This window comes from Bombus huntii, chromosome 7 (genome assembly GCF_024542735.1).
Source record: "Bombus huntii isolate Logan2020A chromosome 7, iyBomHunt1.1, whole genome shotgun sequence".
NCBI lineage: Eukaryota > Metazoa > Arthropoda > Insecta > Hymenoptera > Apidae > Bombus > Bombus huntii.
In genome coordinates this window covers 11,830,225-11,846,360 of record NC_066244.1, presented here as the reverse complement: position 1 = coordinate 11,846,360, position 16,136 = coordinate 11,830,225, and the positions used below count along the sequence as shown (strand labels likewise).

At 37.2% G+C, this 16,136-nt stretch overlaps 1 protein-coding gene across 35 annotated transcripts in view; it reads right to left on the bottom strand.

Moving 5' to 3' along the window:
- The window catches only part of LOC126867306 (calcium/calmodulin-dependent protein kinase type II alpha chain), a 147,116-nt gene that overhangs the window by 63,601 nt on the left and 67,379 nt on the right, over window positions 1-16,136 (bottom strand). For all 35 annotated transcript variants that reach the window (XM_050621663.1, XM_050621631.1, XM_050621630.1 and 32 more), the window contains exons 4-5: window positions 1,142-1,196; window positions 158-296 (exon numbers count right to left, since the gene is read on the bottom strand). In XM_050621663.1, coding sequence (XP_050477620.1) covers window positions 158-296; window positions 1,142-1,196 — 194 coding nt within the window. The remainder of the gene's footprint in view (window positions 1-157; window positions 297-1,141; window positions 1,197-16,136) is intronic.

Genomic DNA, 16,136 nt, shown 5'->3' with positions numbered 1-16,136 from the left:
TTTTAACCAACAAACCGCTCATGTCCCATCGACTATCGAGCCCTAAATCTTTATCTGAAAATGTTTGGTTAAACAGACTAAACCTTTGCATTGCCAATGTACTGGACCCTCTCAAGCATGGCGCTAGTTCGTCCGTAACATTCGTTTCTCTACGTACTTTCAGGTCCCTGTGCACAACTCCATTGTGATGGCAGTGGTGAACGCTTTCCAGGATTTGTTGGATACAATGAGACGCGTCCGCTTCGCTGTAGAATTCTCGCGCCACGATATCCTCGAACAGTTCGCCGCCGGTTACTCTGAAAATGACATATCCGATATCTCTTCGAATCTTCGTTTTCAAAGATATTGATCGAATCGGGGAGGAAATTTTGGAAAGTGGCGAAATTAAGAAGGTCGATTTCGAAGGGCAATCGAGGATCGGTGGATCAGATATTAGGAAATTGAAGAACCGAGGTGCGAAGCAATTTGATGATTAATCAGGTATCGTACAAAATTCACAGAAATAAATTTCGAGATGAAATATGAAAAAATGGGAAATTTGGAAAATATCGATATTCACTAGAAGCATAAAAATTCCAAAGACTCGCAAAGAATATCGATCAAGCTGGCAATTAAATAATCTGCCGTAGTAGTTTTCACCGCGGAACATCGATACCTCGCGACCATGCGAGCTCATTAATATGCAAATCGAGGTTGATTTAAATTCACGAGGGCAGATCGTTCGAATAATTAGTCGGTGACTGGAACAAATTAACAATTACCGAACAAAGTCGCGAGAATAAAGGAAGCAAGGGTGAATGCTGTAGACGTTAGGGTAAGTTTAATGTTCTGAATGAATTTTGAATTCTAATTATGTTACGGATTCTCTGATGAAACATTTAATCATCGATAGTGTTGTTGCAAGTTAGGTTTTCATACAAACCAAATCGTTGATCAAACTTTCGAAAGTTCTAAGATACAAATCATTCTCAGAATATAAAATATTTCTCTTCAACGCGAATAAAAAATATTCTCTAAAAAAATGCCCTTCTTTACGAATTAAAATTCCTAGTAGGAAGCTTTAAAATTATATTGATTAAAGAAAATTGAATTTTAGAAGCATTATATCGTTGTTGTAGGTGTATAAGCGGTGTTTACTTACAGGTCAAAGACGAGGTAATGGTGGTTTTCCTCCTGTATGCTGTCGTGTAATCTCACTGTAACAGAAATAAGATTATAACAAGTTAGTATCGTGCTTTCTTGTTAAAAGTAGCAGTAAATTTAAATATCGTAGAAAGCTAGTTTCAACTATATATATACACCGATGTATTTTCTTTTTACTACGGTATTAGAGACCATAATGTTTGATATTCCAGTGATTTAAAAAGGAAATCTTCTGGTACAATTTCTTCTGGCAACAAATTCTTTGTTCATTATTTATTCTAGCCAAAATAAATAAATGAATAACCTACCATCAGTTGCTATTTCGATATTTCCAACGATATTCCCGAAACGTTTCCCTGCAAAGCTTTCCAAACGAGAAGCAACAATCATACGCTCGGCGGAAAAAGAAAAGATAGAAAAACATTATCCACTTCATCCTCATTTCGCCATTAAAAGCCAGAAACACAGTTTCGGGGCGCAAAAGAAGAGACTTTAATACAGAGAAACGATAATCTCGGCTTTCCTCTATTCCGCGATATTTTCTTCTTACTCAACTGTTCGCGAAACAAACATCAAATTCTGACAAAGATAAAGAAAGGATGGTAAAAGTAGAAGAAGGCGCTCGATCTCTTCTCGTGGGTCGAAATTCACCGCCTAAAACCGGAGACGATCGCAGTCGCGAGACGATCGAAGACGCGGAAGGAAAATTGTCGCGATATCGTACAAACGATTTTCATGGTCGCTGGACAAATTGCACCTTCACCCTTGCAACGCGTTCCATGGAAACGACCGCCATTACGTATGCTCAAATTTTCGTTAGATTTTGTTCGTTTAACGCTTGCAGGATTTTTATTAGTTGCAATTAGACAGCGGATGTCTATGCAAATTCATATATTTACGAACGCAACTGAAGAAACACGGATTTATTTCACCCTTTAATATCGTAGAGGTACATTAAGGTACGAGTATAGTATTATAAAAGCATGATCAGTATTTATTAGTCATTTTGTAGTGGAAATCTCACATGATATTAACGTAGCTTTTGTAATGAGTCCTATGGAACTGTTATATATTATTGCTATTTCCTAAACCTTATTCTAGCAACGTTAGATCAAGAAATTAAGGATAAGACGAAAGTGGGAAAATTTTGTAAAATCTAAACCAACGCAATAAAATACAAAACTCGATTGAAGATATTAATACTAATTAGACACGTTGTGTCTCGATAGCAAAAATGTAGAAACTCCAACAACACAATATTTAAATCGATAAACTTCCGATAAAAAGAAGTTTCATACTATTACGATGTACTAAAATTTTACAAAGATAATTGTGTTTTACATAGGTCGCTGTAAAAATTTGTCCAATTTGCATCTTCCTCTTTCCTGTAGCAATAAATGCCGTGTCAGATCCTAAATTCACAAAGTCAACATATTAATTACATTTCAGAAGTCCAATTAGCCTTTCATTCGACCGTTTCGCTTTGTTTCTTTCCATTTTCCTCCTCTTTCTATTTCCATTGCTTTCTAGTCGACCGGAATGCTCCTTCGTGTATTTTTTCATTAATTTCAGCATATTTTTCTGCCTTGAAAATACTATCAACCAGGATGTTCCTTCGTATATTTGTTCGTTAATTTCGCCATATTTTTCCGCTTTGAAAATACTATTCGGCGTTCCTGGAAAATGAACGGACAAGCTGAAACGTATGAAACGTTGCAATTAAGAGTTTTAGACGAGCGTAGGGAATATAAAGGCCTTGGATGGGAAACGTGGAAACGTTTTAGACAGGATGGAGTAACGAGGAATTATTTAAGCGCGAGAATATTCGGTCGTGACATGCAAACTGAACTGAAGATCGATACGCGTGCACACGGTTCGAGTATCATTTGCATCCGCGACAGTTTGCTCGATCACGACGTTCATTAGGGTCAACGAAGAGACGTTTCTCGCGATACAAACCAATGGTGCCCGTCGAATCGGCCTTAATTAATGTCAACTGAAAGCGAGTCCACGCGAAAATCCTACGTCTACCACCGTAGAACGTTATCTTATACAGAAAACAGCTTCAGGATATCGTGATGAAACCTCGAGGAATATTTTCTTTATTCTCTTCTCTTCTTTAAACATCGAGAAATTTTGTTATCAGGTAAAATGAGTTTTCTTTGAAACGAAACTTTTCAACGAAATACACGAGATTACTTTTTACATTTTCTTCTGTTAAAATGAATTGAAGCATTTTATTATCGAATAGAACGTGGAACTTTGTTTACAAAGAGTAGTCTTTTCTTGCAGAGTTTTTGGTGAAATATATCTCCTCATGCACATAATGACAGTTCTTTGGAAATTGAAAAATTCTTCTACTTTCGAATGTTGGGTAAAACGTTGAAAGCTTTTTTTATTTCTTTTTGAAAAGAATTTATGCAAGTTTCTGCAATAATATAAAACTCGTATTTACATTAAACGTACGAATTGAACTAGCCAAATTTCAGAAACAGTCTATCTATTTCAAAAGATGTTGAGTAATGTAAACATCATGTACGCTGTATATATCATAAAATATAATAAAATTACCTTGCAATCCGCCTTTAGTAACAGTAATAAGCATATCTGGACTATTTTAACGATTGATTGAAGAGTTTGGCCAAGGAAGATTTTAGGAATATCAAAGAATATTTCAATAAACAGCGGACTCTCGTCTAAACGCGATCGAAGTAGAATCATGCAATCGTACACAGACGGCGCTTCGCGTCGAGTTCCCTATAAATACCAAGTAGACGGCCAAAAAATTGGCGCCGTGTGGGTGGCAACACGACTATTTATGATGGTGGCTCATAACACAAGCAAACAATCTACGAGTATCGACGGAATTTAGAAATTTTCGGAATGCGTTATACGTGTTCGATGAAGGATGATCTTCTATATATAACAAATATATAGCTGAAAAATCGGTAGATTAAAATACGAATTTAGATTTTTATTAAAATTGCACGTACATGTAAATTCGATCAGATAAGTTTTTCTATTTATTCCTGAATGATTTAATCTTTTAAGTTAATCTTTTAAATAAATACGATAACGAATAAATTCATCGCACATTTATATTACTTTCTTTTTGCGCTGTTTTCTTTTACATCGACGATCGAACGCGTCGATCGAAATATCTTTTAAATAAATACAACAGCAAATTTATCGTACTTTTATATTACGTATTTTATTTTACACGATATACCTTCGCGTTTCAGGATCAATTAAAACTTCTGCAAGGTTTGCTTACCGAATAGTCAATAACAAAAAAAGCTGAAAAAGTTTGCGTACTAAATTACCAAGTTTAATAAATCCTTTTTCACGTTTTACACGTCCAAACCCTTTCGGACAATTTTCTTGCCAAACTCGTAATCTCGGAAAACAGCAATAAAAAAATTTCTTCCCTCGATATCCGCACAGATATGGAAACTACAAAATCCACAGTTGTATCGGCTATAAATTCGATCTTTGTATCTGTACGTCGAGAAGAGATCTTGCCAGAACTCGACGAGTGTCACGATTCGACACGGGTTGGAGGAACCAGATGCGGAATTTAATGAAAATGGAAGAGATATCCAGAAGGGACGAGACAGCGGTTCAGACGCCAGATATCCTTCGTCCTTCATCCTTTTCAAATGATCCTCAAACCGATCAAAGCTAGCACGAACGAGAAAGATGAGAAGCCTATCTTCCCGCTTTTTGATACCCTCGACCGATCCAATAAGGATCAAGAGGGTGCCGGAGATCAGAAGCTAGAGCCGGGCCGTTATTATGGGAATTTTTATCGACGAAAAAGAAGGCAGATGGTAGAATGTGCAGGATTCGAATCGAGGTAATTTTTCTACCACCACGAACTATCGCTTGTCGTTCACAGCGATAAATGCTATCGAGGCTCCAGAGATGGTAGATGCAACTCCGAAGCCGAATGATAGTATTGAGATATATGTAATTTTGTGTGTTGTATTGAATTAGCCGTGTAGTAGTGTTACACATATATGAAGATGAGTGTGTGTGGAAGTAGGTGCGTGCGCAGTGTCTCGTAGAACAGAAGAATGCAACTGTTCCGTACGCATGGTGGTGAAAAGATGGTGAGACAAAAAGAGTGCCGAGACACGTGCAATGGGTATCCACGAATATCTTGTAAATCACATATTAAATGAATATGAAAGTATTTTAATATCATTTCTATGTGTAATGTGAGTGTCCCTACATATTTATTTCGGTGACTAAGATCCATAATTCTCAACAGATTTTTAGGTTTAACGCGGATGGGTACGGCGGAATTTTACTCGGATATATTGTGACGGAAAGATATTTCGAATTTATTTGTATACGCGTTCGAAAATTTCTAGCATTCTTTGCTTCTCGGACGAAACAAATTTGTTCGTAGATTTTTCCGAGATATGCTGTAATTTTCATTTTTAAATATAGGCAATTGTTGGAATGTTTATTGGTATTATTTTCTAATTGTTTTTAGCTATTGTGTTATATTATAGCTGTGATTTTATTCGTATCATATCGAGCAAAATGGATTGAACGAGATTGTTGAATAGTTGGAACAGAAAAGTTCGATTCGACTGTTTCTAAAGCGGCAATCTGCTTAAAGTAGTTCCGGTCATTAAATCTTCTTGAATTCAATGATTACGTAAATGGATTGGAAGAATGAACAGTAAGACGGTACAAGTTAATTCAGTGCTTCTGAATCTAAATATATTTTCCTGTTTGGAATTTATCGTTTCGATGACATCTTGACGAACAGCTTTTTGTATTTCTACTATAACATCGCAATTTTTCGAATCGGTTCAAATTTATCGATCGAACGATACAAAGACTTTTCTCTTAATAAGTTACAAATTTCAAAATAAATTCAATATCTCGCGATCCATCAAATCCACAAAAAGATCCGCGTAATCTACAAAAAAAGATCCGTAAAGCTTGGATTATGTTAGTTTAAGTTACAAACACAGGAATTAGATGGCAAGATAAGACCTTAATGTCACACAATGCGCTACCGAAAACACGTGTACTAAATAACAATGCCGGTTTCGTCCATTCACGACCAGTTCACCGGAAATGGTTAACAGAGACGTGAGTGAACAGTCGATTTGAACAATTGAAAGAACAGCAGAGAGCGTGAATCTTGGCAAAGAGAAGGAGAGACGAGAGTAACCGGCGTTAGTATCGATCCTAGAAGCCACACCTTGACGCAGCGAGTCGCGAGGCTACGCGTTTTCGCGATTTCGTTTCCGTTGTTGAACTTTCATCGCCTTTGGCATTAAACTTCCACCGAAATGTCATGACTGTCTCGTCCGAGATTTATCATCCGTTGGAATTATCGGTTATCACGTCTGGCGACGCGTGAAATGTCAAATTCCTCCATTATTTTCAAACTCTCTAGCACGACAAATTTGCAGTGATCAACGTCCTCTTAATAAATGATTCTTTTTATCGCTTTCTGCTATATTTGGACATTTTTGCTGCAGTTCCTTCTATATTCTATATTCTTCGTCAAATATATGCTAAAAGTATTTAATTATATACAGCATCTACAAAAAGTATTGACACGCTATTGTATTTATTGTAACACTCGGATCTGATTAATTAGTTTCATGTATGTTAAATTTCGTATCATTTAGTGGTGTCTCCATACTCCCGACTATCAAAATTTCCTACTATAACCTGATAAAAAGCTTCGTCAGAAAATAAGGATATCTTTGTGAATATCTTTGATTACCGTGAATTTCTTTCATACGCGGACGACTTGAAGATCTATAAGACGTTTCCTTGTTATAATAGAGCTACCTTGTAAAGTCTTAGATGAGTTTATCGATTGGTGTAGAGCTACCAGAATGTTTCTAAACTATGCTAAATATTATATCATGAGGTTCTCGCGATCTGGCAGTTGTATTATATTCCCGTATAATCTTGATCGTAATGCTTTGGTGGAAGACGATGTAATTAAAGACTTGGCATAACATCGTCTCACGTTGTTAGATGTGTCGTGAGAACTTCGGCAATTGTGAAGCGGTTTTCAGTTAATTTCCAATTTATCTCAACCATTGAATTTCTGTATGTTATTCCGGTTTGATCTCGTCTGGAATACGCCTCGATAATATGGAACCAAGCATGCAAGAAATACGATTCTCTTATTGAAGGAATTCAACGTAAATTCCAGACGTTTGGACATAAGCGTAATTATGAGCCTGTTCTTGGTGCTCTTAACGCGCTACCGTTCGCAGATCAGAGGAAAATACGCGACGTTACTTTCCTTAAAAAAGTCTTAAGTGGTTAATAATTTGACTTAACGACGAATTAATCGTCCTCCGTTGCTTGGCATTATCAGTTCCCACGAATCCTCTAAGAACACGAGGAGAAGTAATATCTTTTCTGTCAATCTTTTATATTTTTTATAAATAATATCTTTTCAATGTACGTTCGACGTACGGTTGTTCGAACTCGTTCGTATGCTTAATCGTATCAACTGCTACGCTGACCGCCTCGACTTTTTTTTCTTGGAAATACCATTTCGTTTAAATCTACCTTCTGCAGACTTGCGGTGTAGATGGAGTCTCGATATGGCCCGTGTATTTCTTTAAGCTATATTTATTTGATTTTCACGTACGCGTGTGCATATAATCGGGCTATGATCCGTTACTAAATAACATACGACACACGATAATATTCCTTGTAATCACTGTATATTAACATTCACACGAGATAATATTTTACAACGTAACAAAAAGAAGGATCGTAAATTAAAAAAAGGCATCGTGGAATTTTATTCACCGTCCATCTAGGAAGAAATTCTTCGAAAGATACCTGAATTCGTAACAATATCTTATCATCGTTCCCTCAAATTTGCAGCCGTGTACGCTCCTCGCATTTCTTCGATGACGCACATACAGAAGATTAACGGCCGAATGAAACGGGAAGAAAAACACACGATGGCATCCAGTGGGCTGCTGTTCGAATTGCAAGGAAGAAAAATCGAAGGACGTCGTGTGTTGGGATGGCAGTGGTCGTGGAGAAGACGAGCCACGGTGCAGAGAGGAAAAAGCGAAGAAACATGAATCGAGGTGGCTGCCAGGCCAGTAAACGACAGAGAAGAGAAGGCTGAAACTGAGCGAAGGAAGAACAGAGAAAGGTTCGAGGAGGATCGATAGGTATCACTTGTTGACTGGAACGGACGTAAGCCGGTGCACGCCATGATGGAAACGGGAAGAGGACGTAGTAATTCATCGGTCACGTCTAGCCAATGGATAGAGCCGTACGATGAATAAAAGAAACCCTTGGCTCCTTATGAATTATGGAATCGACTCGACCGATTTAACAAACCCCGTGACTTTTGTCGGCGACGCGTCTCGATATCGCCTTCTAATTCAACCCAGCCACCCTTAACAGTTGTTTCCATTCAACTTGGGCCTATCGTTCAAGGAGAATCATGTCATTCAAGTAAATAAGGGAAAGGAATTTTTTATTGCTCGTTGAAAGAGATTATGGTAGTTATAAGGGGTGATATATGGTGGATATTTTTAAATTAGAGCAGATCGAAAAGGTCGGTTCTAGGAGGAATTCGTGTGTACGATATTATCGAGAATTCTGAAAGGAATTATATTTATACCTTATATAGATAAGGAACTATACAAATAGCTTTTAAGTTAAATATTGCAACTTATTGATAGTTGGATGTTGGAAATGTAATTGTAAAAAGGTGTACGGATTGCATGTAAGCAAATTCCTGAATTAAATGGCATTTGAAATTCGGACTACAATTTTTGATTCGTTTGGAAATAAATATATCTTGTTCAGGAATGTATATACCACTGTCCTTGATCGATTCTCCCATTTTCAACATGTCAAATAAATTTAAACAGCGCTGCTGACGTTATTCCTGCAGGAGCTGAAATTTGCTCCAACGTCGAAATTCTTGTACTAAAACATGCATTAAACGCTTCAGAACCAACTATCGTCTCTATCAAATTCGAGTCTTCTAAGCCTTTGCACGATCATCAATCTCTACGAGTTCGATCCATCATGTACTCCGAATACTAAATCAATCTTTATTGTTAAACAATACGAGCTATCTATCGTCTCGTAGCATCTCTTAACGATAACATAAATAAACAATATCCCTTAATCCTTCGTTAAACGTATGTTCAATTTCAATTTTCAACTTTCCATTAAATCTCCACCGAAAATTGACATAAAATTAGATATCGTAAAAAGAAAAAGGAAAATCTCTCCTCGAGCGGTAGCGAAAGAATAAAGATTCCAGGTAGCCGAGCAGGAAATTCGCGTTCCAAGCGAGAAGAAAATTCCCATCTAAGATATCGAGGGATTCTACGAATCAACGATTCGAAATTTTTTGGAAGTCCTCCAAAAGCTCATAGAAGAGAGGTGATTTCTTCGAAACGGCGAGTTCGACCGGCGCTAACTTTCCGGAAGATTTTCTTCCCGGCCACGATCGGGGAATACATCACGAGATTCCCGAACGAGATTTCCTAGCTGGTTCTCGATTTGACGGAGAGACTCGATCCCTCAAGGCGAGAAGGAAAATTGCCAACGACAAAAGAGGTCGTCGAGGCAGATATACGAAGGAGGCACACCAAGTATTGATCTACGCTACTTCCGGCACGCTATCTCGGCCCGCTTCGAAAGATTCACGCTCGGTATACGTATGATGAGACGACGCCGATCAGCGTTCGTTAGAACGAACGCGATGAGAGAATAGACAAACGATCAACGACAGTCCCTCTTCTTCTTTTCTTTTTTTTTTTTTTTTTTTTTTTTTCTTATAAACCTTCTCACAGACTAAGCTTGACTTGTGGTACGGTGAGATCGCGTCAAGTCAGACGTCGGTTAAAATCGCTTACATGTAATTCAATGAGAGCATTCATAGTAGGCGGGTCGGCCAAGTGAATGAAAATTTGTTGACCGTCGAGTCCACTTCAACAATCTAGCGGATCAAAAGTTGCAGGTCGTACGTAAATCATCAGTTAAGTGGGAATATTTGTTAATCATTTGAAAACCCCTATCGACGTTGCTTCATCGCTCTTGAAACTTTTACCACTCGACCTCCAAGAGGTGTTTTAAAACTAAAATTCAAATTCTGGTTTCGATTTTTGCTCCTAAGACGAAACTATAAAATTGCGTAGAGTTGCAAATATTTGCAATTATAACGTGTCGGTATATTCAGCGTAAAGAATAAAGAACAGAACGAAACAGCGTAAAACAGTTGAAGTGCCACGAGGTTCCTAAATAGCTAGAGCTTTCCCGACGATTTTTATTTCTATTTGTTGGAAATTAGAATGCTCATGGCCTAAGTTTGATTTACTACCTGCTTGTACCTCTGTATTCTGTCATTCAAAACGCCAACAATTTAAATCATGATACTATCGAGCATTTCTGATATACAGCTGACGTTGACGTACTCTGACAATCGATCTCTGACAACTGATCGTCATTTTCATGAAATACATATAAAGATACAGCTATGTCATTCCGATATCAAAGATTCATTCATTTCGGATGGGTCATGATTTTGGGCTTTTGTCCTGTTAGATTATTGATAGACAGACCATTGTGGCATCGGTTTGCTAGCGATCAAGACTGCGGTCAACAATGGAAAAGTAACATGGTGGACGAGCGTTTAATTGAATTTGTACGAAATTACAGCGAACTATGTGATTTCAGTCGCGAAGATATCGTGACACAATCCACAAAATGAAATAACCGTACCTTTGATGGTTAACGTCGATCAGACTCTGGAGTTTTTAGGATGTCAGAATGTTTTTAACGCGTTTACGCGTTAGAAATATTAGAATAATTCAAGACTAGCGTACTTTATCTTTTATAGAATTCTTTCTCCTATGCCCTTTGAATGTTTTATCAGGTAAAATCAGGAAACTTTGTTGATGTTGTTCTTCGAAATGAAAGAGACTATCGAATCTTTCGTTTTTCTTATTAAAATGTTTTTACGATGACTCTACAAATTGACTCTTAGACGGAATGAAATATTTTTCTTGTCGAAAAGTTTTATAAAGATCGATACAAGCTATTGATATATCTAGGAAAAAAGTTGTGAAAGCTGCAACGAAACGATACGTGAAAAAATAAGGAGACTTTTATATTAAGGACACCCTTAAATAAAGAAATTATTATGCCTAAGGAAATTGGCAAGTAACTCATCGTTCTTGATTAATAGGTGAAAAATATGTTTTAGGAAAAGCGATATAGTCAGGGTAGAACATTTTACGGATCGTTCAAGATGATTGAACAGTGTTGATGTAACAGGTATATTTATACAATTATAGCATGGGCCTGTGGATGATATTTATAAGTTTGGTAACGACATTACAGAAATCTGTTTAAGTAGGTATTGATTAACTGCAATGCGACAATTCTGCGATAAATATTCAACAGAAGCTGATCTAATGAATACTAATTACAACAAATGTGCCTAGGGGAATGGTGTGTCGTGAGAGCGTCGTTACTTTACGTTTTATGCATGTATCTATATGTAAACGAATTATACTGTAATATAAAAAAGCTTCTAAAGGACGTTGTTGCTTACAAAATACGTATCATGTCGAATGAATATTCAATAAGATGAGATAATCCGACAGAACTATTTATCTCTGATGTAACAAATTTTCAAGTTTTATACAGAAAAGCGCGTACGATAAAATACAATACTCAAATTAGAAAGGAAACGTTGAAACTAAAACCCAGAAATAAAAGATTTAGAGAAAAAAAAATTGATCCGTGAAAGCAAAAAATTGAGCTTCCACGAACAAGGTAAATATACATTTCTACTTTCGACACATTGAAATATCGTCTTTGTTCGCGTAATCCCGAAGTTAGCTGAAAATTCACTGCCAGGAAAATTTAGTCGAATAACAAACGCTATTTCGATAACTAAATTTACATTATACGGTTCATAAATGAGATTTGAATATTGCTTATGGAGACACCAAATTCATTAATCCACCTGATGTACTCGTGCACATCATCAAGTATAATCAATTAAATAAAACGATCTCATACGAAATTAATTTGCTATCACATCCACGAAATCCATATTACTTTTTATCAAGTCAATCACTCTTGCAATTTCATCTTTTAATTCGTTCTAATCCATTCAATAAAACAATCGTAATCTAACATTGATTTCTTTTTCTCTTATGTTATTTTATTCTTTTTTTTTTTTTTGGTAGAAGAGAAGAGAGACAAAGGTAGAAAAAATAGATGAAAATTGTTACATTTTTTCGGCAGGCAAAGTCGAACGCTGTTTCTCGCGAGCAATCCCCGCGTCAAAGAAAAAATGATTATCCCGTGAATGGAATCGTGTTCCAGGAACGAGACACGAATAATTTCGGTTCCAGCCAATGCTCAGTTGGTTACAAGTTCGTCGTCGCTCGTCGTACATCGTCACAAGAATCCGTGACAGGGATGATCAATGAAATTCGTTTACAAACGAATAAAAGAACGACACCAGCGTGATACTCGTTCGACTGTGTCCTCTCCTGAACGCTCGCATTTCCCCCCAATATCTACCATAACCAGTTAGTTTCTCTTCCATTCAATCGAATAATAAAAACATAAATTGGCTCTACCGTGTTCCTTGACTGACAACCGAGAAACTTTTATCCACTTTTTTCTCGCCTCTAGTTTCCTCTGTTCTGTACGATTTTTTCTTCCCTTCGTTCGTTCGTTTTGCTCCAATGTTCTCGCTTGGCTAACGAGTGAAACGAGCTCGAACAAGAGATGTCGATGGTGTATTGATGTTTGATATAGCATTACAGACCTGTACGCAACGTTATGTTTTTTTGATACCGATATATTTTTAGTTATTATATCGTTTCTTTTAGTATTTTTGCTTTTTTATATATTATATTATTGTCTGTATTCTGATCAATGAGAGATTCCAGGGAGAAACGAATGCAATTGAAATAGATGGAAAATGTTTAACTCGAGGAAGTTTAGCGTAGACTCGATAAAAGTCTCTAAGCTTTTGAGCATCAACAAATATTACTACTTTGTAATTTATAAAAATGTAAAGTACTATCCTATTCGTAAAGAAAATTCCTAGGAAAATCACAGCACAAGAAAAGGATTAAAATTCATATTTTCGTACAATAATTACACTCACTGATAATAACTTTCTCGTATTGAACATTTTTTATCGTATAGATAACAGATATCTGTATCATATCTACTCATAATATAATCGTCCTTGTCAATTACAATTTTTCCATACAAAATCGTGATTGCGTTTTCCTATTACTTATCGTGACAATTTCTTTTTGTCCTCAACTGTACGTGTACGTCTCGAAGTTGATAAAATTCGAACGTGGCTCGTCACCTCTTCGCGAGAGGTTGCATCGTCGAAACGTGTCGGGAAATTCCCTGGACGTCGATCCGGCAGAAATGCAGTCGCATTTCGAGCCTTACTTGGCACGTCGAGCCAAAAATTTTCCCCACGGCGACGATACCGATTGGCTGGTACCCAGATGTTAGCCGCATTTCGTCGTAACGCTACTAGTAGAAGAACCGGGGCCGGTTCAAGGTTGACATCGTACCAATCGCGTTGCACGTGCGGTTCCACTAAATCTTGTTGTTCGCGGGAAACGCGGAAATATTCGATGCTTCTCGAATGTCATTAACAGTCGCGCAAACAGAGTAACAATCGCGATGAAATTTTTAGATCTGTTTCAAGTAGAATAGCGACGATTTACACGGACGTTGACTATGCGATTTTTTATACGAAATCTGTTTTTGCAATTGAAAATTTTAGAAAATATCACGGACGTATTTTTTTACCGATTTTGTTTTGTTTTTGTGATTTTCTGTTTACCGATTTTGTGTTCATCTTTTTTTTTATTACTTTTCAAATTTTATACCAGCTAAGTGACTAAAAGAAAACTTCGACGATTTTGACAGTAGTAGAACATAGTTGAGAGGGATTGTAAATTTTTTAAACACAGGTGACAGATTTTATGTTGACTAATATTCTACGAAAGTTCTAACAATATCCGATAATGTTTCAATTGTAAAATATCGACTCACACAAAATGAGAAGTTTTGATTGTTCGGCTCGCATTTCTCCCTGTAACAACAACCATCGTAAAATCGAATCGTTTAACGAACACTGGTTCGCGTACGACTAATTTCCAGTAATATCGCGGTACGTGCAACACGCGAACGATAATGGTCAATAACGTAAACCAGAAGACTCGTATCGATTCCCAAGGGATGGATTTCGCTTGCGAGACGACCGACTCAAGTTAATCGAAATCATGGCGTAATGCCCCAACAAACGCTATTTGCGCCAATGCTACTTGATTGCCGCATTTCAGACACCGAGGAAACATCCACGAAACCTAATTTCCATCTTTCTTCTATCTAAGCCAATCCTCCTATTATTTCAAGCAAGAAGAAACAATTCGAAATCCAAACAATGATACAGAACTAATAAATTCTTCGCGTTGTTCAAATTTTTTAAATACCAAAAAAAACGTTCGAGAAATCTAAATTTCGCCCTTATATTCCCTCCGTCTTTTCTTCCTCGTTCGAATAAAAAACGAAAAGAATTCGGAATCACGAAAGTCGATGCAAGGGGAATAAATTCCTCGCGATACTTCGATCACCGATGTAATTTTGTGAACTTGACCATCGAAAGCTCGTAGTTGTTGGCTGGAAAATCTTCGCAAATCGACTCGGTCTTGCGTGCATAATTTCTTGACTGGTGCAACCGCATTGAATGATCGTCAAAATGGGAGACGATCGGATTAATCGGGTACAGTGCAAAGAGAAGGCTGACGAAACAAACGAAGCGACGTCGTACGCTTACTGTACCGTCGTACGGAAGCGTTTGCGGAGCATCGAACACGTACAGGTGGTCGCAAACGTTCGCCTAGCCTAATTATCCGCGGAAGCACGAATCGTACGGCTAATTAAACAATGAATCGCGGTACATCCAGTTATATCGAGACGATTGGTTCACCACACGATTCTCATCTATGCTCGTTAATATTTCTCCGTGTTCCTCGGCCGTTCTTCCTCCATTTCCGGTTCGCCGATTTCTTTACTTTCCTCGAGAAACGAAACGGATCATTATTTTATTACGGTTAATTTGAAATATCGCTAATTCTCTTACATTCATGGACGAAATGTATAAAATTAATATCGATTTTCTAGCACGATAAACGAAATATAATACACACGTTGGTTCTATCTGTTGCAAATAATGCAAAGCTCTACAAGTAGTACGTTCGATACTTGGTTATTAACAGGTTGATCGCAATTCCAATATTAATATGAACATTTGAATTAACCAAGGAAACATTCGTGAAATTTTACTAATAATTTCCAATACCACTTTCGATACTGTTTCCATAATAATATCAGGTATGAAGCACGTCATAAGATGCTTAAATAATTTTATTTTTTTAATAAAGTACGCAGCTAACGCGTAAACACGTTACGATGCATCGTTGTGAAATAACTGACAGATTTATCGACGCTATAGACAAAGTATAGATTCGTGTAAATCATAAAAAAGTTTCATCCGCGAACTCGAAACAGAGGCTAAACTTCGTTATATTCTTAACACCAAATTTTCCAAACTTTTCCTCTAAGAGATATTCCGCTATATTATACATATAGAAAATTAATTGCGCGAAGCGACTCGTTCATAGAATTGTACAAACGACACCGTGTGGCCAGATATCTAGATATCCTTACGTATCGTCCTTTCGATAAACTCCCTTTAATTTCGCTTATATTCTGAATTTTTCTACTCCTCTCGTTTTGAACGACGAACTTTTATATAATTGGAAACTCGACTCGGAAACTTGTCGAATCGAATCTTCTTCGCGAGGCACGCGAGCGAATGGAAACGTGGCACGAGTGGCGCAGTTTGTGTCATCCTCGTTACCCAACTTTTTTTTTCTCCTATCCCTGATCTT